Source organism: Miniopterus natalensis, chromosome 6 (genome assembly GCF_054644295.1).
Source record: "Miniopterus natalensis isolate mMinNat1 chromosome 6, mMinNat1.hap1, whole genome shotgun sequence".
NCBI classification, from domain to species: domain Eukaryota; kingdom Metazoa; phylum Chordata; class Mammalia; order Chiroptera; family Miniopteridae; genus Miniopterus; species Miniopterus natalensis.
In genome coordinates, this window is record NC_142086.1 from 35,311,909 (window position 1) to 35,339,482 (window position 27,574).

Consider the following 27,574-nt stretch of genomic DNA (forward strand, 5'->3'; position numbering starts at 1 on the left):
ACTTGGCACCCTTCATTCAGTTCTCAGGCTGACGCTCTAACCACTGAGCCAAACCAGCTAGGGCTTGAGATACATCCTCCATAGACTCATATAGAATGATCTACATAAGTACTTCAAATAAAAATTAAAAAAAATTGAAAAAAGAGATTTCATCAAATCTTTGAACTTTTACTGCTACTTAAAATAAATTGTTTTCCTCTAAGAAGTTTATTAAATGATGAGTGAATTTCCTATTTTTCTATAATGCTTTATTGTGGCATATGTTTTTAACCCATAGTTATAATAACAAAGCTACTAAGTTAAGTGAGTGCATTTAACATAATTATTTGAAGTATGTGAAAACTGTTTTCAGCCACTTGGTTCCAGACCACATTCTTTATTCAATTTTATGCTGATGCTCAAATTCTCCTTTGCTGTGATCTACCCATCTTCTAGCTCTACAGAACTTTCCAATAGACTCTAGGAAAGAGCTACTGAAAAAGAAAGAAGCTCCTTAAAAGTAGCTGAACTGTGCCGTGTTAGATGATGACGGTGTTTTCTTTAGTACCCACCCTGGCATCTGGCCTTTCTAAAACCATATGATTTTAGTGGAATGTGCCAAACAGTGATGCAATTAGGCATAACGAGCAGAAGACTGTCAGAAGGCCTTTGTAGCACACTACAAAAATTGTGGCAAGGTTAAACTCCAGGCCCAGGATCACTCTAAATTAAGGAACACATTTCAAAGGCAAGACACTTTACTTTGCCCAGGGGAAAAAGTCAGGGGCAGGCTCCTTGGCCTTTAGCAAGCGCCCCCTTGTGGCCATAGCATGAATTACCACATGGGCCTCGAGGCCTGGTAGGTAAGAGCTTGCTCAGGGTTCAGCAGCAGCACTTGCACCTAATTAACCATGGGTTTCTCCTGCAAGGTAACCTTAGTGAAGGGAAAACTTAATTCATTCAGCCAGCAAATTTTAATCACAACTTTTAGCAATAACGTGTGCCCATCCCACAGCTAATTAGAACAGCTTTTATAAGAACAGGGTGAAGATGAGAACTCCGCCCAGAGCCACGTCAAGTGAGGACAGAAATCATACTATTCACAGAACGCTGTGAGGGTTAAATGTGATGCCCCTAGTGCAGTGTTGGGTGTGCAAATGCTTAACAAATGTTCGCTATTGATATTATCTCACTCTCACTTCCAGTCTGGAAAAAAGTGCTTTCTCAGAAGAGCCTCTGGACTGGAGCCTCTGCATCAAAAGAACAGAAAATTTCAGATCGACTGAAATGCATGACAAACTGGTTTAAGATCTAGAAAAAAAGAAATATGTTTGCTTTTGGGATGAAATCCATGATTTTTTTTCTCTAAGTGAAACCTCATCTGGATCAAGTAAAGGTGCGAGAACCCAAAAGTTTAAGCAGTGTCTGTAATAATTAAGACTCGCTGGTACTATCAAAAAGTTATGCATCCTGTCGTAGGAGGGTGAACTGCTCTTTTATCGCAGATACATTGATTAGGCACTAAAAAAGCCATAACTAAATATCCAGGCCCATTTAATAATTTTGTTTGCTTTACTTTAAGATTATACTAATTATATTGATTTCAATACAAGTCAAGTCTGCTGCATTGTTTGATGAAGTAATAAAAATCAATCTAAACTCTAGGCATGATAAAATAAAATATACTTATTAATGTTGGAATGAGCACCTGGGTACCAGAAGATTAATATCTTTCAGCTCCTGACATATCAAATTATTCAAATCTCTATTGCTTTTTAAATAATCCCTTAAAGCTTAAGGCATTCTCGATAACTGAGAATAATATACGTGATAGGATGAAATAATCCGCATGTGCAGGGTTTTGCTAGTTTCAATTCACCAGACCTTTACAGAGGAATACCATGCACTACGCTCGGTGCTAAAGGGAAACAGAGATGAGTGACAGGCGGTCTCCGCCCTGAAGGAAATGAGATAAACCTACAAAGAAATCATTCAAATTGCCAGTGGCATCTGCATTCAAAGAAATATTTACAGGGTGCGCGGGCTGTACAGTGGTTGTCTCTGTGTAGAAGAACAAGGGGCAACTGGGCAGAAGGGGGATGGTTCATGGGAAGAAGAAGACAATTTTCAAAAGATAAGGGAGAAAGGGCTTCCTAAGAAATGAGAGTAGCGTGTGCCAATCACAGCGACAGGAAACAGGCACACTCGGGTCTTGAATGTTCTGTTCGGCCGGGACGTAGCTTGGTGTTCTTGCCATCACCACACTTTTGGATTTGGGCCTAACTGAAGTAATTCTTTTGATTCCAGGTTCTGGCATTTTCCCAGAATATCACTTTGTTAAGTCCTATTACTTTGCACCCAAAGGGCCTACCTAAAACAAAGTACAAACAATTCTAATGTTCATCCCAAAACAAACATCACAACTGCACAACGTTCCCCCCAAGTCATTTTCTGAAGCTTTAAATGGGAACAGACATTTGTTCTGTTTCTCTCTGAGAGGCACTGTGAGATTTTAAAATAAGCTTCTTTTCCCTTTCTCCCAGCCTATATCTACACTGAATCCTACACTGAATTCTCCCCACTGGGTACTGAGTGAGTGGGGTGGTTGTGGGCCAGGGGGCAGGGGGTTCCGTGTGGGGAAAGCAGTTTACAAGAGGTTTTTGTCTCTGTATGTTTGTCTTCTTTATCTTCTGGGCAACTTCAGTGGAGCCTGAGCTCCACTTTTACAGAAAGAGAAGAAAGCAGAAAGAAGGAAGGAAGGATGGCGGCGATGGAGGGAGGAAGGTGAGTAGGGTAGGCTTAGATGACGAAGTTTGGGCCCCACAGAGAGAAACCTGAAATGTGGGGACCAAAGCTTTAGCACTTCAGATGCCCTAAATGTAAGTGGGAAAGGAGAATTGTCCCCACTAGTCCTCAGAACATGGGTTGGCCCTGGTAGTCCTGAGCACTAGAGTAAATTCATATATTTTTGTAACTCCCAAGTTTCCCAACTTTGGAAGCCCAAGGAGTTAATATCCTACGAATAGAGATCACAGCCTCCAAGATGTCAGAAGCTGTGGTGACAGGAATGATGAACATTGTTAAAATGAGCCATGGGGAACAGATTAAAAAATCGGTTGGAAGCAACCAAGCCATCCTTCAGCAGGTGAATAGCTAAATAAACTGTGGTGCATCCAGACAATGGCGTAGTATTTGGTGCTAAAAAGAAATGAGCCATCAAGCCATGGAAGGACATGGGGGAACCTTAAGTGCATATTATTAAGGGAAAGGAAACAATCTAAAAAGGCTACAAACTCTATGATTCCAACTATATGGCATTCTGGAAAAGGCAAAACTATAGAGATAGTAAAAAGATCACTGGTTTTGGGGAGTGGGGAAGAGATGAATGGGCAGAGCACAGGGACTATAGGACAGTAAAAATATTCTGTGTAATGTTATAATGATGTGTGTATGTCATGTACATTCTTCCAAACCCATAGAACATACAACATCAAGCGTGAATGCTAAGGTGAACTATGAACTTTGGGTGGTTATAATGCTTCACTGTAGGTTCATCCTTGGTAAAGAAATGTGCCCCTCTGGTGAGTGATGTTGGCAATGGGGGAGGTTGTACATGTGTGGGGGCAGGGGGCATTTGGGAAATCTCTCTACCTCCCTCTCAATTTTGTGGTAAACTTAAAACTGCTCTAAAAATATAAAATCAAAAAAATAAGTTGGAGATCAAAAAAAATAGGAGAACAGTTTATAAGAACATGTGAGATTCCCCCTGAGATTTTTAAAAGTAAGTGGGAAAAACTCCAGAGAGTGGGTTGGCTGTATTACACATGTAGAGAAAAAAAATGATAAAATTCAAATTATGAATATAATATCATTTATACCTCCTAAGCAGGCAAAACTTTGGGAAATTCAGGCCACATATTTTTATAGCAACAAGAAAGATGGAAATAATAATTAAAATATATTCATGGCTATTATATGGAAGAACCACAAGGATTTTAGTTACATTTGACCCTGAGAACACTTGAAGTGGGTATCATCCTGCCTGTGATTCCAGCGAGAAGAAAGGCACAGGCACATTCAAGACTACTCCTGATCATGCAGACAGGAAATAGCAGAACTAAATTTGAGCCTAGTTTATCTTACCTCAAAGCCTCTGCTTTTTTAAAATAAGAGATGGAGACTCAGCTGTTACTTAGTTTACACTTTAAAGTGGAGTCCAAAGAAATGAGACCATCAGTCCCCAAAACAGTAGCAAAGAGAACGCTCTCAATTCTTTACAAGGCCCCTGAATTTAACAAATGCCCAGTTAAATTGGAATTTCAGATAGAAGTGAATATTTTTAGTATAAGTACGTACCAAATATTTTATACTATTTGTTGTTTACCTGAAATGCAAATTTAATTGGGTGTCCTTTATTTTATCTGGCCAACTATACTCAATACAGTAACTCATGGTGTTCCCAGGATTAATTTATATTAAACATATTATAAATGAGGATAAGTCAGATCAATATTCTAGTGCATATGACTATTTCCCCAAAGCATTAGCTAATAGCTACGTGCTCTAAGCTGCTTTCACTGAGGCAGCCTCCAAACAGGTTCAGAATTTTCCCTGAATTGTTGAGTAGACCTACAAAACAGAACACATACCGAAAAAAGCCTTCAGAGAAGCTTTAGTTGTCCTGTGTACTCATTCTGAGCTATTCTGAGGGTTCTCTAGCATGTGATTCACTCTGAAAACAGAAACAAGAGAAATAATTGCTGTTTACTGAGACCAGTGTTTGTCAACTCATACCTAGCAACCGTCCTCCTTTTATCCCACACTGAACCCAGCTCCTTCTCAACAAAAGATGAAGTCACACACCTAACAGACACTGGAGCAACAGGGAAACTTGATACTTTTGGAATCTAAAATTACTAAGTCTGACATGTAATTAAGAGACTGGGGTTCACACTGATTTTCTAGAATGTAAGAATGTCTGATGTATTCGAAATCCTAATTTGTATCTGATGCAGTCAGCCTCTTTATTTTTATTTCCCTGTAGTGTTAGGGTCTGAAACATTGAGAAAAGAGTTGAATCATTCCAGAATCACCATAACATTTGTCACGAACGCGAATCCCTTGGCTGGGTGGGTGGGTGACTGCGTAAGTCCGTTACAGTCCCGACTTGTTTCTCCCCTTCACTTCACGTTACGATCATGCACAAGTTCTGCTCCCTCTCTATAAACAGGAGCACTAGGTGTTAAGAGCGTGGGTTTGGGGCCATTGTCAGGATCACAACATGTATATGTGACCAATGCAAATTGTTTTGGCCCTAGCTTGCTAGAATTATTGGGAGCATTAAAAGAACACTTAGAAGAGTGCTAGGCACATAATAACTCTCACTATATGTTATTTATTTTATTTCCTCAGCAAAAATAGTCCTATTGCATATAATATTAAACAAAAATAAGTGCCAATTATCGGTCTGGTGACTGGTAGCAGCAAATGAAACATTTCTGGACCTTGTTTCCTCAATGGTAAGATGAGGGAATTTGAGAATCAATCCTTAAACAGTGATATGTAACGTTCTCTATGATCCTTAATTAAAATTGTTATTAATCATTGGAAGATGTTTTAGATGGTAAAAACAAAACAAAACAAAACAAAACAATCAGCAGTCACTTTAGGAAACTGGAAAAAGGCACTAAAGTTAAACTCTCCCATTCACTGAGTATATTTTTGTCCAGGTCCCCCACTATGTAATTATTTTCCAGTATATTATCATCTGTGAGAGCCCAGACAGATGTAGAAGAGATTATCTAGTAAAATCCCTGAACTTGTAAGAAGAGAAAACAAAGGCTCCAAGAGGTATAGTGGCTGATTCACATCCAGTCAGCAAGTTGGCTGTGGCCATCACCACCTATATGGCCCCCAAAGATCCCCACCTCCTGCTATCCACGCCTTTACGTAAGACCTTCTCGTTGTGTGGCCTTGACTTGGTGACTTGCTTCTAATGAATCTCTCTCCCTCCCTCCGGTCCTTCCTCTCACTACCCGCTTCCTCATTCACTCCATTGGGAGCCGGCTCCAGCTTCCAGGTCACGAGCAACCAAAACGTGAAACCTTCTGCCAACGGCTGTGTGAGTGAGTCTGAAGGTAGATCTTCCAACCTCGTCAAGTCTTCGGGATGAATGGTGTCCCGAGAGTCACCTTGACCACAGACAGCCTCATGAGAGACTCTGTGTCAGAACCATCCAACTAATCTGCTTCTAGATTCCTGGCCTCAGAAACCGTGAAATAACACTTTTCTTTTTGCTCTTTTAAGCGGCTAATATTTGGATAAATTTGTTATGCATTAAGTTACATGAATAACACAGAGACAGAGCCGTTACCAGAGAATGTTTTCACTGAACAGATAGCAGTTTCTCTAAGAGCGGACGTACACTTGCTCGTCCCTAAGTTTTCATAACAGATCTGAGCAATACTATCATGTTGAAATTACTAGTTTAAACAATTCAATTACTAGTTCAAATCAGTTCGCAGTTGAAATTGTTATTTGAAATGGGCTCATTATTCAGCCCTAAGGATTAGAAAGCACCGATAACACTTCTTTACCAACAGCCCTCGGCCACAGTCAGCATTTCTGGCCATCTCCCCAGGCTCAGCCTGATCAGCGCGGACCTCCAACACGCCTCTCCTCTCAGGGTTTCTTAGGAGCGCAGGAGGTGATGACAAGTCTTGCAAACACAGTATACACAGGCGGATTGGATTCTTTGTATCGTGACAATAAAACCCAGATCTAAGGACTTAAAGTAGGTTATGTTTTACAGACACAGAACTATTTACATAGCAATCTTTTCAGTATTTTAATTCTGGCTTTGCATGGTGAGGTAATACACTAAATGGTCTCCCCTCACTCCCAGCTGGGTCATTAAAATATATAATGACAGGCATAAAGTAAAGATACATTTATGCTGATTCCAAGTGGCATTAAGTTAAATTGGTGAACAGGTGAAGAAAGCCTCACAAAGGTAGATTTTTATGAGGTCTGAGAGGCTTCAAGCCATAGTGAAGGCTTGCCACGACTTCCTCAGTGGAGCAAAGGGACCGAATACAAATGCATCTGGAAAAGGAGTGAGCTGACTTCTTGTAGGGGAAGCTTCCTGGAGGAAGAAGACTCAAAGTCAAAGGAATTAGATGCAGTGCAAGTGCCGTGGTTCTCCGGGGAAGCGGCATTGTGATTACAACACAGAGTTGTCACTTGCAGTGTCTTCCTGGCACCCCAGCTTGGATTCACTTTTGGACCCCATGGATAACTGAGGGGACTTAAGTACAACATATGACCACTGTCTCACTAAAAACTCTCTGATATTGGGAGCACTGACTTGGGACTCATTTAGCACTGTAGAGATTCAGTGTTTTGCAGGTGCATCCAGCCAGGGTCGAGGGGCACCCAGTGCAGAGCGCAGTGTATGCCTACTGACACTATCAATGTGCCTGCGGGGATGCCCTTTGCAGCACTGTGGTGCCCAGAGCACACTGTGACCCCCAGCCGAAGGGGAGTCTTTTGTGAACAAATGTAAAGAAACCTCTGGAGATACCCAAGCACAGTTTGGAAGTGAAGCCTTTGCAAAGGGGAGACAAGGGCTAGTGAATTCTGAAATACAGTTGCCACAACTGCAGAAGTATTCCCAGGATGATAAGGCCTGCGAAGAATCAGGTTTCACGGGCAAATGTACATTTAAAACAAAGCTGAGGGAGGAAGAAGAAAGGCGCTTTCTCGGAATAGGGTGAACAGACACTGAACAGGTGCAAGCCTTGCAACTACGAAGACACAAAGCTTAGTAACTTCATATTACAATCTAATATGCCTTAGTATACGGAGATGCTGTATTGTTTCAGTTTTCTATTGCTGCTGTAAAAAAACCACCACAGTCCTGGCAGGTGTAGCTCAGTTGGTTGGAGTATCATCCATTGCACCAAAAGGTTGCCAGTTCAATTCCCAGCGCATGTGGGAGGCAGCTAGCTGATCTATCTCTCTCATATCAGTCTCTCTCCCTCTCTCTCCCCCCCTCCCTCTCCCTTTCAAATCAATAAAAATGCATTTTTAAAAAATCACCATAAACTTAAATAGTTTAAAACAACATAAATGAATTCTATTATAGTTCTGGAAGTAAGATGTCCAAAGTCAGTTTCTTTGGGATAAAAATTGAGGTGTTGGAAGGTCTGGATCCTTGTTAAAGCCCTAGAGCAGAATCCATTCCTTTGCCATTTTTGGCTTTTAGAGCTTGCCTACATTTCTTGGCTTGCGGTCCCTTTCCCCGTCTTCAAAGACAACAGAGCAGCATCCTCTCTCCTCTGTGGCCTCTGCTTCAGATTTATGTTTTCCCTCTGTAATTTGGGTCCCCTTCCCTCTTTTCTTATGAAGACCTTTGTGATTACACTGGCCAATCCGGACCACCTAGGATAACCTTTTCATCTCCAGGTGCTTCACTTAGTGACATCTGTAAAGTTCCTTTAACTATGTAAATGAACCTATTCACAGCTCCTGGGGATTCGGGCAAGAGCATCTCTGGGGGTCCATTATTCAGCCTACCACATGCATGTGTAAGAGCCATGAATTTATACCTCATAACAAACTCCATCTCCTTCCATTCTTTTCTCTTTACCATGGTAAAATTTTTCTTGTTCATTTATCCTACTTACTTTGCTTTGAATACGCGGACTCTTTATAGCAATTTGACTAAGTTCAAAGTTGTCATATTTGGATTTATCCTACAGAGAAAGATAAATGTCAAACTAGCCCTTTGTGAGAGTATTCAACAGAATTCATTTAATAAGCAACTTTTTAGAAATCTATTTTGTTTCTTATTTATAAGGATAAATAAAATATAAATATAAATAAATAGTATAAATATAAATTGTGCTATACAAAGCAAAAAACACAATTGGAAAAAAGGCAAATACTGACTGCCATTAGGATAGATAAAGTTTTAATAACTTTGAAGTCATCAGTTAAGAAGAAAAATAAAGTATTTTAAGGCCAGTATAATACAGAACCATCATGAAGAACTTGGTCTATACAGTGTTATTTAACTTTATTGCATAATAAACACTTTTGATCACCTTTGTATGGCAGACAAAGTGCTCAGGGTTAGAGATACACAATATAAATACTAGGAGTTCTCCACCTGCTGAAGTTGTGTCAGGCTCATAAGGCCAAGGAGAACATGAGAGCAGAGTGAAGGCGACGATCATAAATGGAATAACAATATTATACATTTATATGGCATCTTCTATGTGCCAGGTGCTATTCTAAGAGCATTACGTGTGTTAGTTTATTTAATAGAAAAGACAATAATACTGAGATTAGTTATGAGTTTAACTTTTTGAAGCTACCTGTCGGGACATCTTGCAGATTTTATCACACAGGCTGTCTTATACCTTAGATTTCTACCATATGACTTGATATCCTGGAATTTTCTAGATCTTTGAAAGTTGTAAATTTTTAATAATAGACATGATTTCAAAACATCTCATTGCCCTCTCTAAGTACAAGCAGTTCTAGCCAGTTCAAGGAAAGAATAATCCTTAGATAACGAATTAGAGAACAAATTATTTTCAAAGGAAAGTAATTATTTTTCCCCCAATGGGAGGTCTAAAAAAAAGGTGTTCCCTTTATTTCACCTAAAATTTCTTAAAATCTCCATTTTAAAAGTCATTTTTAATTATCTCTGATCTGTGCAACGAGGATCTTAGGATTTGGCCCTAACTCTTTCACTAACAGCTGTTGTGATTTTGGATGTATAACCTCTCTGGTGATGACTGTCTTCATTGGAAATATCAGTGGTTGTACAAAGTGGTCTCCTCCAGCTCTAAGTCAGCCATAGCTTATTTCTTGCACCTGGATATATAAAGTTTTGAAGAGAATTTCTAATTAACACACCTTTTTAAATACTATATCTGATTTTATTGTTAGCTCAGTGATTTTCTAAGGATACAACTGTTTTCAGATATAGCAGAAAAGATATTATTTCTGAATTATGAAATGCCATGAGAATTATCTATATCAACTCAGTGAGTGCACAGCTCTATGTCTCCCACTGATGAGCCAACATTTCAAACTTGTCATGATTGTTCTATTTTCCAGTGTAGTTTCCTTGTATTACGGCTTTCTGAACATAATAACATAATCATCATTAATTATAATTACACCTAATCTGCCAGCTAGTGATTATTTTTCCTTTTTTATTCTTGACTTTATATTTTATATATTTTTCTGTTTGTTTTTTTTTTAAAGATTTTTTATTAGCCCTAGCTGGTTTGGCCCAGTGGTTAGAGCATCAACCCATGGACTGAAGGGTCTTGGGTTCAATTCTGGTCAAGGGCACTTACCTCAGTTGCAGGCTCAATCCCTGGCCCCAGTTGGTGCGCATGCAGGAGGCAACCAATTGATGTGTCTATCTCACATGGATCTTTCTCTTTCTGTCTCTCTCTCTTTCTCTCTCCCTTTCACTCTCTCTGAAAAGCAATGGAAAAAATATCCTCAGGTGAGGTTAAAGAAAAAAGATTTTGTATTGATTTTTAGAGTCAGGGAGAGAGAGAGAGAGAAAGAAACATTGATGTGAAAGTGAAATATTGATCGGCTGCCTCCTGCACACACCCCCTACCAAGGATCAAGCCCACAACCTGGGCATGTGCCCTGACTAGGAATCAAACAGGCAACCTTTCAGTGCACAGGATGACACCCAACCACCTGAGTCACAACGACCAAGGCTATTTTTTTTGTTTTAATTGACCTCCCCATCCTTGGTATGTTTAAAACTTAAAATAGTCTTCTTATAAAAGCCCTGCTTCAAGAGGACATATATATGTATAAGACTAAATAACATCCACTACTCAAACCTCATTCTCACACTTCAACTTCTGTTTAAACCAACGACACCTTCAAGTGTTTTTATCTCTCTCATTTCAAAAAAGCTGTAAAAAAGAAATCCCCTCTTTAGTAATCTGGTCATGATTCCTGAGCTCTTTTCAAAGGACCACATTCTAATCTGCTACCACTTAGGTAACAACATAATGTTAATGTGGATGAGAATCTGGCCAATTACACATTTTCACAGGACTACTATTAAATTTCAAGTAATTGCTCAATTCTTGCATAACACAGGCTATTAACATAGCTTATCATGTAGCATGCTAGTATTGAATTTCCATCTGAGGGGTTATTTAATAATGGCATTGAAATAAAAAATGAAATCTGTAGACCCTGAGCAATATCGCTGCTTTTACATGCTCTGCAGTCTGTAATAGGCTGTTAGATAGGAGATAGTAATGTATTCTGGAAGGGCAGGCCCATTGACAATGAATAAAGGGCATGGTTTTATTCTTACTTCACAAAGAATGATGTCAGTATCTTTCTTAAAATAATTGTAGTCTTCAGAAATCCAATATGGTGGCAGAATAGGTGGAAACTACATCCGCTTAGTCCCAGGACCAAACTGGAATTACAACTAAAATATAGAGCAATCAACCTACCAAAGATTTACAAAAGAAGCCACATCAACACTGCTAGGAAGGGCAGAGACACGAACCCCAAGCTGAGCTCCCCAGCCCAGAGCACAAGAGCCAGGAAGAGGTGCCCACATAACTTTTGGCTGTAAAAATCAACTGAGATTCTGTTCACCAGGGAGAGACAGGAGTCTACTAGAGACACAGGACCCTCTTAAATGGTTGTACACAAAAGCTTATTCACAGACTAAAAATGAAGATGTGGAAAAAAATATTTTATGCAAATGTGAATTTTTAAAAGCTGGGGTAGCAATACTTATATCAGACAAAATAGACTTTAAAACAAAGACCATAGTAAGAGATAAAGAAGGACACTACATAATGATAAAGGAGTAGATCCAACAAGAAGATATAACTTTTGTAAATATTTATGCACCCAACATAGGAACACTTAAATATATAAAGCAAATCTTGATGAGCATAAAGAAAGAGATTAACAGTGATATAGTCATAGTAGGAAATTTTAACACCCCATTGACATAGATGGATAGAACTCCCAAGCAGAAAATCAACAAGGAAATAGCAGCCTGAAATGACACATTAGGTTGGTGGATTTAATTGACATATTCAGAGCATTTTACCCCAAAGCAGCAGAATATACATTCTTTGCATGTGCACATGGTACATTTTCTAGGACAGACCACATGTTAGGACACAAAACAAGTCTCAATAAATTTAAGAAGATTGAAATCATATCAAGCATCTTCTCTGACCATAATGGTATAAAACTAGAACTCAATCACAAGAAAAAAACTGAAAAACACACAAAGACATGGAGGCTAAATAACATGTTGCTAAACAATGAGTGGGTTAGCAATGAGATCAAGGAAGAAATCAGAAGATACTTTGAGACAAATGAAAGAACACAAAAATCTGAAAGCTATGGGACACAGCGAAGCAGTCCTAAGAAGGAAATTCATAGCATTACAGGCCTACTTCAAGAAATAAGAAAAATCTAAAATAAACAAATCTAACTTTAAGTTAAAGGAACTAGAGAGAGAACAAGAAACAAATCCCAGAATGAGTAGAAGGAAGGAAATAATAAAAACCAGAAAAGAAATAAACATAATAGGGTCAAAAAAAAAAAAAAAAATACAAGAGATCAATGAAACCAAGAACCAGTGTTTTGAAAAGATAAACAAGATTGACAAATGTTTGACCAGGCTCATCAAGAAAAAGAGAGAGAGGATCCAAATAAATAAAATCAGAAATGAAAACACAGACACAAAAGATTGTAAGAAAATATTATGAAAAACTATATGGCAACAAACTGGACAAACTTGATGAAATGGATAAATTCCTAGAAACAAAAAATATTCCACAACTGAGTCAGAAAGAATCAGAAAATGTGAACAGACCAACTAAAACTAATGAGATTAAAGCAGTTATAAAAAAACTGCCAACAAACAAAATTCTGGACCACACAGCTTCACAGGTGAATTTTACCAAACGTTCAAAGAAGAATTAACACCTATCCTTTTCAAACTATTCCAAAAAGTTCAAGAGGAAGGAAGACTTCCAGGCTCATGTTATGAGGTCCACTTCATCCTAATTCCAGAACCAGATAAGGACACTACAAAGAATGAAAATCATAGACCAATATCCTTGATGACCATAGATGCAAAAATCCTCATCAAAATATTAGCATACCATATCCAGCAACACATTAAAAAGATTGTTCACCATGACCAAGTGGGATTTATTCCTGATATGTAAGTTTGGTAAAATATTTGCAAATCGATAAACATGATATACCATATAAACAAATGAAGGATCAAAACCACAAGTGCAGATCAATGGACACAGGAAAAGTATCTGATAAAATTCAGCACCCATTTATGATAAAACTCTCAGCAAAGTGGGAACAGAGGGAACATAGCTCATGTAGTTAAGGCCATATAGCACAAACCCACAGCCAACATCATACTCAATGGGCAAAATCTAAATGCATTTCTCTTAAAATTGGGAACAAAACAGGGTTGTCTACTTTCACCACCTATAGTACTGAAATTACTAGCTATGGAAATCAGACAAGAAGGAGAAGTAAAAGGCATCCAAATTGTTTTTATTTATTTTATTTTTAAAAATTTATCTTTATTGTTGAAAGTATTACAGATGTCGCCTTTTCCCCCCATTGATCTCCTCCACCCCACCCCCAGGCCTTTCCCATACCAATGTCTGTGTCCATGGATTATGCTTATAAACATAAGTTCTTTGATTAATCTCTCCCTACCCACTCTCCCACCCCTACCTTCCCTCTGAGATCCCTCACTCTGATCCATACTTCTATGTCTCTGGATCTATTTTGTTCATCAGGGTTTTTTTTTGTTTGTTACATTCCACATATGAATGAGATCATGTGGTACTTGTCTTTCTCTGCCTGGTTTATTTCGCTTAGCATAATACTCTCCACTTCCCTCCATGCTGTCTCAAAGGGTAAGAGATCCTTCTTTTTTATAACTGCATAGTATTCCATGGTGTAAATGTATCGCAGCTTTTTTATCCACTTCTCTACTGATGGGCACTTCATCATGATACTGCATGTAGAGAACCCTAAAGATGCCACCAAAAACTACTTGAATTGCTAAATTTATTTAGTAATATAGTAGAATACATAATAAATATCCAGAAGTCAGTTTCATTTTCATACACCAATAACAAATCATCAGAAAGTGAAACTAAGAATATAATCCTATTTACAATTGCACTGAAAAAATAGAATACTTTGGAATAAATTTAACAAAGAATGTAAATGACCTTTATGTGGAAAATTATGTGACACTGATGAAAGAAATTGAAGAAGATACAAATAAATAGAAGCATTTATTGTGTTTATGTGTAGGAAGAATCAACATCATTAAAATGTCCATACTTCCCAAAGCAATCTATAGTTTCAATGCAATTCCTATCAAGATATCAATAACATATTTTACAGAACTAGAATAAATATTCCAAAAATTTATATGGAGCCACAAAGGACCCTGAATAGCCACAGCAATCTTGAGAAAGAAGAACAAAGTTGGAGAAATCATGCTATCTGACTTCAAAATATACTACAAGGCTATAGTAATCCAAACAGCATGGTACTGGCATAAAAACAGACATATAAATCAATGGAACAGGATAGAGAGCCCAGAAATAAACTCATACCTTTATCATCAGTTAATATTGGACAAAGGAGTCAAGGACATACAATGGAGGGAAGATAGTCTATTCAATAAATGGTGTTGAAAAAAACTGGACAGATATGTGCAACAAATGAAACTGAACCACCTTACACCAAACACAGGAATAAACTCAAAATGGATTAAAAATTAAATGTAAGATTCAAAAGCATAAGAATCCTAGACAGGCTATATAAGAGGGAATCTAAAAAAGACACTTTACTTTTGTTTAAGAGTTATAAGGTAATTCTTAATTACTATGCTGGTTCTCCAGTGACTTGTAAGGATTTAAAAAGTGTTATGAGCTCCCTGTTTATACCGATCATTTAAAATTTCTATTTGCAAAGATAAAAAATTATTGAACACATTTGGAAAATTTAACCAGAATTTGAAGTATTAAGCAAAAAGAAAAAAAGAAAAAAACATACAGAAACTTCATGCCCTTTACAAGTACAGAAATAATTCTGACTTTGTTACCCACCTTCTTTGATTTGCAAAAATCATTTGCAATCCTAAATATTGAACTTTGCTAGAGCTTAGTGATGTCTTTCATTTATGTTCTTATAAGGCAGGACTGCCTTTGATAGTTTGGAGCAGCTCAATGAATATCAGCAGTCAATGCTTTCAACTGGATCTGAAGACAAAACATATATATTAAAAGAAAAAGAACTATCTTGCTCATTTGAAGATAGGTCATTGGAGTCATCAAAATGTAGTTCACTAGTTGAGAATTAAACCACATTAAAAACAAAGAAAGGCATTTTTGAAGCAACTTTTAAAATAAAAGTTCTCTTTTTTAAGGCATCACACAGACTACAAAATAAGAAAACTGATAGACTGGGAGGAGAGGATCTGTCTGAATTTAAAAGAAAAATTAAGCATGATGGTCTGCCCATCTATCACAGCTAAATGTTATTTTAGCAAATAATGGAGACAATGACCTTGTTTCCATGCAAAACTGGGAGTGAGTTACTTTGTAATTTCAGTCAGTTCCATTAACATTGATGACTACCAAAAGTTGGAAAATATATTTAGCAAGCTTCTTGAAGTTGGCTGATCTATCTTCATACATAAACAATGTATTTGTTTTAGAAGTATTACATGTATTATGGATGCAAGGACAGAGCAGAAGCAGTTTTTTTTTTAAAGTTAGACATTAGGATGTATTTGTTCTCTGCAGTGTTAGCCTAAAGCCGGTTATCCAAATGTTATTAAAACAAAGGACTTGCTCCAAGGCATTGCTTGTACGGAAGGAAAGAAATATTAATTTATTTTTTGTTTTCTCTCTCTCTTTTTGTATCAACGTAGAAGGTATTATAGTGCAACCATCACACTCACTGAAGGCTTTAAGTATAAAAAATCAACTTTGAAAACATATATTTATATATCACTCATCACATGATGTAATCCAAGTGTTCATAATAGAATATTTCATTATTATTCAGAGAGGTTTTTTTTTGTTTTTTTTTTAATTTTATGAGACAGTTGTTAGATATGACAATTGAAAGAGACCTAATTGTAGGTGCTAATCCTAGTACCAGTACCAATTTATTTTATTACATGGGAGAATCATTTTGCCTTTCTAGGTTTCAAGTTCTTCATTTGTAAAAACAAATTTAGCAGTGTTTTAGTAAGCGCCTGGTACAAAATAAACTTAGTAAATGGTATTTGTCATTATTATTTTTAAAATATAGAAGTTCTCATGATTAACAACAGATTTTTTTCTGTGTGATTAATCCTAAGAAAATGTAATTGCAGTTTTTGAATCAATTCTTAAGACAAATAAGAGACTGTTACTTGAAAAATCTCTCTTGAAATAATAATTATGATACTATTTTAAAAGTTAATCTAGTCTAGCTTGTCTCCCTTTATTTGACTGAGAACAGAGAGATTATATAATTTTCGTCTCCTTAAAAAGGAAGTCAGAGGCCAAAACCATTCCCATTGTATAAACCTCCACACTTTTATTCAAAAATTATTTTAAAAGATGATATATTTGTTTTATCTTATAGCTGTGCTTGTTTTACCTTATAAAATTGGCATTTTGTTAAATATGCTTTTTTTCTCTTCCTAGTCTTCAAAATTAATTTGTATTTTCCTATTTCTGTGTAAAAGAATTTACCTTAATTCAAATTACTTGTATTATACAGAAAATATTTCTGTCTTTGAATAGAAAGATTACACCCATGAGACCCCTTTAGTTTCCAGGAAGCATTAGATACATCCTTTAAAGATGACATATATACATTTATTGCCACAGAACCTGCTAGAATCTGGTTTAAAAGTTGGGTCAGCCCTGGCCAGATAGCTCAGTTGGTTAGAGTATCAGCGCCCCCTCGATACGCCAAGGTTGCAAGTTTGATCCCCAGTCAGTGTACATACAAGAAATAACCAATGAATGTATTAAAAAAAAAAAAAAAAGCTGGGTTACACCATTTGCCACATTGGAGTAGCACTGAAGTAAAAGTTTGTGAACTTAGGCAAACTCTGAGACAGCCTGAAGCCATGTGTTTGTGTGTGGGGCTGGGGCTGTTTACTAAATTTAATTGATAGGCAACCAAGGTCATATCTGAGAACATTGCAGTGTTTATGAGTCACTCAGAAATAGGTGTTAAAAAGATCTATACAGGGTTGGAGGGAACCATACAGTCAGGATGAACAACTGAGGATCTGATCAAGGTATGGATCTATTGTATTCTTCCATTATTCTGCTAGCCACTTATAACAATCCTGATTATTTATATAATAAAAGTAAGGACAACGCAAAGATAAAAACAGAAATAGAAGAAAACAGTATTTATTCAATTGATAAGATTGTTTCAGGTCCTTCTTCCTAACATGGCCTCTTTTTCTAAGGTTGGGACCACTTGACTGTTATTAAGATAAAGTCCATTTCAATATCAAGGACCAATCCTGAACACAAACAGAAGAAATCTAAGAAACTTGATAATATCACTAAGTATTTTCACTGATGTGATTGGTTTGATCCAGACCACAAGCCACAGACCCAATAATTTGGGTCTCTGCTTGGTTCCTCTAGTTAACTCTTGACCTTATAGCCATGCCTGTGCTGTAGACTGCTTAGTTCGGGGACCTTTCTTGCTTCCTAGTATAGTACAGCATTCCCAAGTCTGGAAAACTATTTTGTCCTTGCCAGAAAAGACAGTTTTAGACCTAAAAGCCAGATATGTAATTAACTCTGGTTTCTCCTACTATCCAAGGCATCCTGTATCTCTTGGCTGTTCTCTGCTTGTCAGTCTGAAGGTACCCGTCACTTCAGTTGGTGGTCCTTCTGATACTGGCTGCTGTCTTTAGTAAACACTCTATGTTATACCTTTTATATTAGGAGGTCCACTGTAGAGACTTTCATCCCATCACCTTCACCTGGCTCATGTTCTAACACTAGCCACACCCTATGTCAAATCATCTTCTCTGTCCAAAATTGGGGGGTTTCCTGATTTGTCAGTGATTCAGCTGTCAGATCTATGGTGTTCTTAGCTTCCAAAAGAGTCTTGAGCTTAGATGTGAGAGAAAAATACACGAATACACCGGTGTTATAATTGTAGCCTCTCTCTACCCTGCTGCCATGACTACATGAAATGTACAGAAACCAGAAACTCTAATGTGTTGTTCATACACCAACAAGAAGAAATATTCAGCTACGCCATGGTAACAAACACCTCCAAATCTCAGAAGGTGGGGGGTTGGTAAGGAGGAATCTGTTTACTATAGTCATTCTAGACTTGAGTTTCTCAAAGAAGCCATTATCTTGAACTTTCCTAGCCCCTGTGAAGAGGGGAAAGAGAATATCCCTTCATGCTTCACATAGGCCATTATTCAGCCTGGAAGTGACATACATACTTTTGTTCACAACTCATTGACCCGAATTAGTTACTTGAGCCCATCTAACCCCAAAGAGATCCCAAAAAATGCAGGTTACCAAATGTTTTGAATGGGGAGAATGGTAAATTTTTGTCAAATAGCACTAATAATTTACAGTGGCCAAGCTAACTCTGAGCACCAAGCCCTGCCTGGGCAAAAGCCAGGAAGGACATGGTAAAGAGACAGGGAAGAAAAAAATAAATGTCCAGTAATCAGAAAATGAAATATAGCAGTGAACTGCTGCAGAGGTGGGAGAGACAGGAAGCAAGAGTTATAGACACATGAAGCATCTTTACTGACAGAAAAGAAGTGACAGCAATGATTAGCAGTTGCCACTGGAAGACTGGGAAGTACAGCGATCTGAAGGAAGTGACAGGCCAATTCTTCTACGCCTCAGTGGTCTTCAAAGTTAACATTTGTTTATACTTGACTAACTTGTGTTCCTAACAACTGAAGTTTACAGGAAGATCATTAAGAAAATGCTAAATTATATTCAGTTCACTCTGTTAATAGGACAAGTTAACACTTTCAGTGTCAAATCTGAAGTATTGATGTAATATGTTTACAAGGCAACACTGGTTTAAGCAATAGAATGGGAGTGATCTCTGGAATATAGATGAGTTTTCCTTTCATATCAGTGAAGTGAGAAGAGAGATGTGAACTCAGGATATTGTATGTGAAGTGATTTTTGCTGGAGTTGACAGATGGTTTAGAATTCAAGAGTTTCTGCTTCCACTTACCAGTGTTAATGAATCACGAATTCCAAAGTCACCTTAGAACACCCTGACAGGGGAATCCTCAGGGCCCAAAACTTGCACAGCATGCCTATAATACATCTAAGAGTCTGTCTTTGAAAAGTATTCTATTTAGGAGCTTCATTAAATTCCAGCTGGGTGACTTTTTAACTTCTGAGATGAACCAGTCTTCAATAGTTTGACGGACTTGGTGAACATCGTGTGAGAAAGCTTCAGCTTCTGGCTTACATAAACTTGAAAAATAGATCGTGATTTGTTATGGGAATCTTTTCTAAAGATTTTAAATTAAATTGGAAGGAGAATTTGAAATAAGAAATACAACCAATAACATGTATTTAAAGTAAAAAAATAATGAATAAAGGCAAGAAAATCTTTAGGTAGCTGCATTAAAACAATTTAAAAATATGCTCTGAGTGAAAAAAAAGGTGCAGGGCAGGGAGATGAATAACTACTGAGTTTAAAAAAAAAAAGGATGAAAGCATATATATATTGCTACTTACTTGCATATGTATAAAAAATTTTGGAAGAATATTAAAATGTAATAAAAGTGCTTATTTGTTGGTAGTGATGGGGGTTACAGTAGAGTGGGGTCTTGTAGGATGGCAAAAGGAACTGGAAGAAAAATAATTTTTTTAGCAAACACACACACATACACATACATATATGCACACAGAGATATTGGTATACATAGATATATAGAACTTTAGCCTCATAAATATCTTACAGAGTAAAAAATTTATGAAGTAATAATAGTTTATGAAATTACTCCTGTACGGCCGGGCGTGGCTCAGCGGTTGAGCATCGACCTAGGATCCAGGAGATCGGGGTTCGATTCCTGGTCAGGGCACATGCCTGGGTTATGGGCTTGATCAATGACTCTCTCATCATTGATGTTTCTATCTCTCTCTCTCCCTCTCCTTTCCTCTCTCAGGGCAAGTTTTGGGACCTGAGGATTCCCCTGTCAGGGTGTTCTAAGGTGACTTTGAAATCAATAAAGATATATTTAAAAAAAAAAAGAAATTACTCCTTAATTAAAGTACAATTATAGTAAAGACCAAGTAATGTAAATGAGGTTCCTAGACCCAATTCCAGCAAGGTTGTTGTACTTCTTGTTCCCCCACAGCAGCAGACAATTCTCAGGGACCAGGGTGCCAAGAATTCAATTCCATTGTGACTCCATCTACCTGGGGATAGCAGTAAGATTCCACAGGTTAAGGGTTCAACCTCTCTCCCCCCACATTTCAGACACCAGTCACAAGCCCAGGTTGTTACTGTGCTTCTGACCTGACCGTCTACAAATTAGTGGTTCCCACCACTCCATCTTTGGGTTCAATTAATTTGCTAGAACAGCTCCCAGAATTTAGGAAAACCAGTTTACTCCCTAGATTATTCATTTATTATAAAAGAGAGGATATGAATCAACAACCAGATGAAGAGATACATAGGGCAAGATTCTGAAAAATGCTCTGTCCTCATAGAACTTGGAGGCTGGCATGGTGGCACCAAGAAGTGTTCTGTTTCCCCAATGTGGAAGGTTTTTAAAAAGGGGCCAAGGAGCAGGCCTCCTGGGATTTTATGGGAGCATCATTAAATAATCTTGATTGACTAAATTATTGGCCATTGGCAATTGAATTCTATCTCCAGCCCCTCCCCCTACCCAGGAGGTGAGGTGGGGTGTGGGGTGGAGGTGGTGTGGTGGGAATGGCTGAAAGTTCTAAACCTCTAATCACCTGGTTGATTCTCTTGACCACCATCCCAGCTTGGGATGGGGCTTTAAAAGTCACCTTCATTAACATAACAAAAGACACCTTGATTACTCTATACTTAGGAAATTCTAAGGTTTAGGGGAGCCATGAGCTAGGAACTGTGGATGAAGACCAAATATCTTATAAATCACAATACTGGGTAATAAAACAAGAATAAGGTTGGGTGCTGGTGCATTTGGATGTAGTAAGTTTTAAACATAGTGACTTAAAGTTCAATAACATTTAAAAAATACAATATTTGCCAAAAATTTCCAACAGGTTTTAAGTACCTAATTCTGATGATTTATAGAGTTTAACAAATAAGCCAAGTCAGAAATGTCAGCATGTTAGTGTACATCAAAATCATCATTGCATTTTTGCAAGTGTAATTTTGAGAACTTTCCAAGAATTGGAAAGCCATGCGTTAGAGCTTTGTAATTTCTCTATAATTTGACCAATTCACGAAGTAGAGTCGTTTGAGAAATAGCCATTGAATGCTGAATTATATTGGTGCAGTTCCTTAAGAAAAGTTATGGTTTACCTGAGCCATAATTTATCTGAATGAACTCAGCATTATAAATCCTCTCTCTGTAGTGAACATTTGCTTAATACAATCTTTTAAGAGAGAAGTGCAGGGCAATAAAACATTTCACAACCCTGAAACCCTGATGAGTTCTCTCTATTTGGATTTTTTCTACACATCGCCCTAGGTACCTCATATTCCCAACACATTTGCACTGCCTTATGTGTTTAAGCAATATTGCCTCCCTAGAGTACCTCTTCTCCATTTCTTCAATCATCAATGTCTCTCCTTCACAGCTCATATAAAATCCTATTTACTTTCCTTGTTTTCCACTATGAGCCCCAACAATGTGTACTTTCTGAAGAGCTTTTATCAAGGTCACTGATGACCCCAGATACCAATTATTCTATCTATGCTATGGCATACATCATTTGCCAAGACACCCTGAAGTCACAAAGGAGTGAGTGAATAAGATACTAGCTTCATTCAAGAGATTGAATTTAGTGTTAAGACTGTGTATCTCATCAATATGGACAACTAACCTTCAAAACTAGCAGGCTGTAGAGATGCAGCATAGAATACCCATGCATATCAGGAAGCACTATGTTGGATATCCAGTTCTTAGCATAATGCCTGATACAAAATGTATGCTCTCTACTCAATAAATATTTGTCCAACAAAATAATTAACTCTATTTGCTTGCATACAAAAACTTCATGAAAATTCAAATTTACTGAGGACATTCTATTGAAACTAATTTTTTGTTATTCCTCATCTGAACATATGCTCTTTTATTGATCTTTGAAACAGAGAAGGGGGGGGGAGAGAGAAACATCAGTGTGAGAGAGAAATATTGATTGGTTGCCTCCCATACATGCCCCACCTGGGTGGCTGCTTATCAAACTCACAACCTAGGTATGTAGCCTGACTAGGAATCAACCCCACAACCTTTTGGTGTATCGATGACGCTCCAACCAACTGAGCCACCAGCCAGGGCTCAAAACTAAATTTAAGATGGCTTCTTCTTTTGCAGAAGTAATAGTTCCCTATGGCAAATTTATCATTATGTGGACACCAAACTGTAATAAGTGCGGACTGATTGTGCATGTAAATTTAGAATGTTGTAATTAATGGATAAGTTATATGAGCATTTTCTGTGTATTGGTGATATACTTAAGATATCTTATGCATGATTCCTGATTACAAATGGTTAATTAATTATCTTCTCAACTAGATTGGAACATGTCAAAGTGAGGACTTCATATTCTCTCCCCTTGAATGCTCAATTCTACCCATGTATGTTACTAGTGAAAAATAAGAGACACAGAGAGGAAAAAGTTGACATAAAATGATTATGTAATTACACAGGATTGAATGAACTTAGAAAATTTGGTTCATTCCAATAATATCGAAAGATAATTTTACACCAAGAATATTCCTTTTGCCAGTTATTTAGGGTTTCTTTTCATTTTCTGCTTTAAACTTGGTTGTGAGTCAATAGAACAAAGAAACCAAAATATTTGGGTAAGGCCTTACCTAAACCAGTTTTTCCTCATTGATTCTCCAAAGCCAACTTCTGAAGACTAGCCTATAGAGAGGCATGACTGTTATCATACTATTATCCACATAGGGCCCTATAGTCAAGCACTTTGGCCATAAATTATTACCAAGCATCATTCTACTGTAACAGTCCTACTGACTGTGCTCAGTCTTCACCAGGCAACAACAACTCAATTTGACTCTAATCTAATTATGTGCTATACATCCAAAAGTTGAATCAGGGACATTGACTTGCTATTAATCTTGAATCATAACCAAATTAATTTCAAGTAGCATTGTTTGATATGAAGAATGCTCTTATTCCAATAATTGCTAAGTCTAAATCTCTCATTTCGAAACAAAGGAACAGAGTCTTGGAGAAGTTGAGCTCATTCTGTATATTTATAGCCCTGTGGTAGAAGTAAGAATAGAAGATAAGTCTCCCAGTGTTAACATGTTTTATAAGTTTCAGTAGTCTGAGTAGCTTATATCAATCATTGCAAAAGAGTCATTTATTTTTTAAATGGGCACATATTGCAGACCCAAGATAGTTCTTTTCCTTCTGAAACTTTCATTTTTAAGGAATAAATATAAATGTGTTTCTTTAATAACACACACAAACAATTTCAAGTAAAATGGGAGATTCAACAGAAAGTGGGCCCTGTCATGGTTTAACTAAATTGAGCTCAGTCTCTGAAAAAAATGTTATTGTTATGATCAGTGTGAACTTGAGCAGATATTCAACTTCTGCAAAATAATATCACCCAAGCATTACCAGTTAACAGGGGGGTTCTTGTAGTCAGTATGTCTGCCATAATAGTTTTTGATCTCTACCCAAGACAGAAGGTGCCTGTTCCCATGCCTGATATAAACTGAAGAAAGTAAAACCATCCACCATGGAGAGGAGTTTGCTAATGTGTTGGGGGAAAGGGCTGTAGTGTGTAAAGTTAACTGACAAACAATAAAAATAATTTCCATCAGGAGACTACTCAGGACAAAGTACCAATAAAGAATAAATTTTAGCCCTGGCTGATATGGCTCAGTTGGTTGGGCAGGGTCCCATGCACCTAAAGGCTGCCAGTTAGATTCCTGATCAGGGCACACACCCAAGTTGTGGGCTTTGTTCCCAGTAGGGGATATGCAGAAGGCAGACAATTGATGTTTCACTCTCACATCAGTGTTTCTCTCTCTCTCTCCCTCTCCCCTTCTCTCAAAAAATAAATAAGAATATTTTAAAAATTGTTTAAAGAATAAATTTTAGCTAGAAAATAATTTCTCATTATGGCAACAAAAAAGAAGATAATATTTACCTTTTGTGAAAATAGTATAGTTACAGAAATCTATTAAGTACTGTAGTGGATGCCAATTATAACCCTAGACCACCAATCATTTTGGCATGAATTCTGATACTCAGTCCCTATTTATAAGAATATTTTGAGGGTATTATTATCTTCTTTATTGAGATTAGAAAACTAAGTCATAAAGAGTATGTATCATTTACCTAAAGCTATGAATGTTTGACTGTAATTGTTGAGTTTCCAATCCAGAGAACCTTATGCCCAGTGCCTTAACTCTTAATCTCTAAAATATATTGGTATCTACAATTTTTAATATTAAACAGAAACACATATGTTAAACATGGTGAGGAAAAACTTCATAGAATTAGAGAAACCTGAGCTTGAATTCTTTCTGTTACTTGCTAAGAGAATATATTGACCAAATTAATTATTGGCCTCTCAGTCTCTTGATATATTGATTAACTCCTGGTTATCAATATTTAATCTCAACACACTCTAGGAAATGTGAATGATCACCTTTAGTCTCAGTAAGTGACATAGATACAAATGTTGAAGCTGCAAAAATAATTCATTTCAAAGCATGAAAGACATATAGCTGAGTTTATATTTTACAAGGAATAAAATAAACTAAGCTATTTATACTTCTCTCCTGCTTACAATTATATTTTATATTAAAATAATTCTGTATTAAATTTTTATATAAACATTTTTTGCAGTTCTGTGTTATCAGTTGCCTTCTCAGAATCTTCTCTGTTCCGTTATGTTTTTCTTAATTTTTTTGAATGCAGCAAAATAAAATGACAATTAATTATTAGAGGAATGAAAGTGCTAAGTATCCATGAAGCACTCTCTTCTTACCGTCTATATGATAATGGAAGTAGGAAAAATTTTCATATTATAACCTGAATATAAGCCAATGGATATAGGCTTATTACAGCAGAGTCAACTAACTAAATATATAATTTTACTTTTCATTTATTACACTTTATTTTTGTTTTGGTTCCATGTATTTGTCTCATGGGATAGACGAATAAATAGATTCATTTCATCACAAATTTAAGAAAAAAATTTTCAGGTCATCTTTTGTGATTGAAAAGACTGGTATTATATGAATATCTTATTTTTTTTGTTAAATTATAAACCTTTCAAAATTAAATCAGATGCCTCACATCTAAATGAATATTTTGACTTTATTTTATAAACACCATGATTTTTAAAATTGTGACAATGTAGGACCCACAGCAAAATGCAACAATCTACAAAATGATTTTTGGAAGATTAAATGTATTATAATATTATTAAAGTAAAATTATATTTTTCCCAGAATAGTAAATTTTTCTAATATAATTTTAGTTAGCATTGAATTCTGCCATTTAAAAATCTTATATTAAATTAAGAAAGTTTATGTCTTCCAAATTTATTCTAAACGTTTTTGTGTATAAGTATATCAAACACACGTATATATTTCCTAGAAAAAAATTCATACACACACACACACATGTATACTTGTGTATGTGTGTGTGTGTGTATATATATATTTCCAAGAAATGTTTGCTTAACACTGGTCTGCAAATAAGTTGAAAATAGCATGGTAAAAACGTTCAGAAATCTGTAACTATGGTTTGAACAGCTGTCCCTTGGTTGCTCAAGGCAAATAATGTTTGTGTTAGTATCTGAAAGGTCAGACAGGGCAAAAAAGGAATGCTCCAAATATTATGAGATTGTTACAATTTGGACAAAAGGGCAGTTTCAGAGTTTTACAAGACTGCTTTGTAATGCTATCGTCTCTAATGACATGCTTAAGCTAGAGTAGCTTTTCTTCTTTTCAAAGTATTTTTACCTTTACAGAAAAAAGTTAAATAAAACAAAATGATAAAATTGGGATTAAAAACAGGAATACAGCACTTGGGGGGCATTATGAGAGCAGGTGTTGAGTGGCCTGGATTTAGCTAAATTTGGTTTTGCCAATGACTCACTGTTGAGAAAGGTTGTCCCATTCGATTGTTAAATTGGTACTTTTTGAATAAGCTAGTCAAGGGTTTACCATATGTCACACATTAATGGCATAGTTTTTATTTAAGTATTTTTCTCTATCACTTGCCCCATTATTGAAAAAAAGCAGCAAATACATTGAAATTGTACTTATCTACCCTTCCTTACTCTTAACTTTTCTAACATTTTCTAGTCCTGTTCAGTTGGCAGCAAGACTGTGTGTCCTGGCCCCATGATGATAATAGATTGTTTGTTGCACTTATTAACTTGGTTTCCTCAGTGATTTATAGTTTTAAGTCACCAAGGACCCTGTGTCCCCATGGTCATTTGTTGGCGTGGTAGCAAGGTAATTGGTCTGTATTAGCTGTCACAAAAGATATCTTCTAAGACCACCTAGGTGGCATTTCAGTTATTTTATTGACTGGATACAGTAATGTGGTTTTTTTTCTATTACAAAGTGCACAACTTCTTCACCATCCCAGACAAGTGTACATCGCGGCCTAGACAGCACATCACCTACTGGCATTTGTAGAGCAACTAAAGTGCATCTGTGCTTTACATTAACTATTTTGCCAGATTGAGTTATAACCCATCTGCCTTTCATTACTTTTGCTCTGAGTCCACACCTTCTTTGTTTCTTGTTTATCTTTCCTTCCAGGATAAATTGATATCCTCTTTTGAGATGTTTCTCTTTTCCAACCTGGCGATTAGCATTTTAACACCTGTCCCTCAAATCTTCCTTCATTTCTCATTACACATCTGCCTCTCAGTTTATTAATCTGTCCTCTAAAATGTTTCTTTTCTCTTTATTGTGTGAGTGTCCTTCAAGTTCATTATGTCTAAAACTATGAAGCTAGAATCTCACTCTTCTTCCAGACGAACATTCTGGAAGTGGGTATGTCCTTGTTTCCTTAATAGAAACCACAGCCTGCTAGACGGCAGTATCTGGGACTATTTCTCACTAATCTGTCTCTTCAGCTTTTCCATGTTAAGAGTTATGCAATTATCTAAATCTACCAAATTTTGCTCCTTTTTCCTCTCCAAATATCTGGAATCATTAAAAAATGACAATTTATTGAATATTCATTAGCAGCTTCCACACAGCCTGATATCCTTTAATTCACCTCTGTACACACATATGCGAT

At 36.8% G+C, this 27,574-nt stretch overlaps 1 protein-coding gene across 1 annotated transcript in view; it reads left to right on the forward strand.

Annotated features, from left to right (window-relative positions):
- Positions 1-2,749: 2,749 nt before the first annotated feature.
- Positions 2,750-27,574, forward strand: part of LOC107536689 (hypoxanthine-guanine phosphoribosyltransferase-like) — a 101,596-nt gene continuing 76,771 nt past the window's right edge. Inside the window, 2 exon segments of the mRNA XM_087817799.1 lie at positions 2,750-2,763; positions 2,962-3,124. Coding sequence (XP_087673925.1) covers positions 2,750-2,763; positions 2,962-3,124 — 177 coding nt within the window.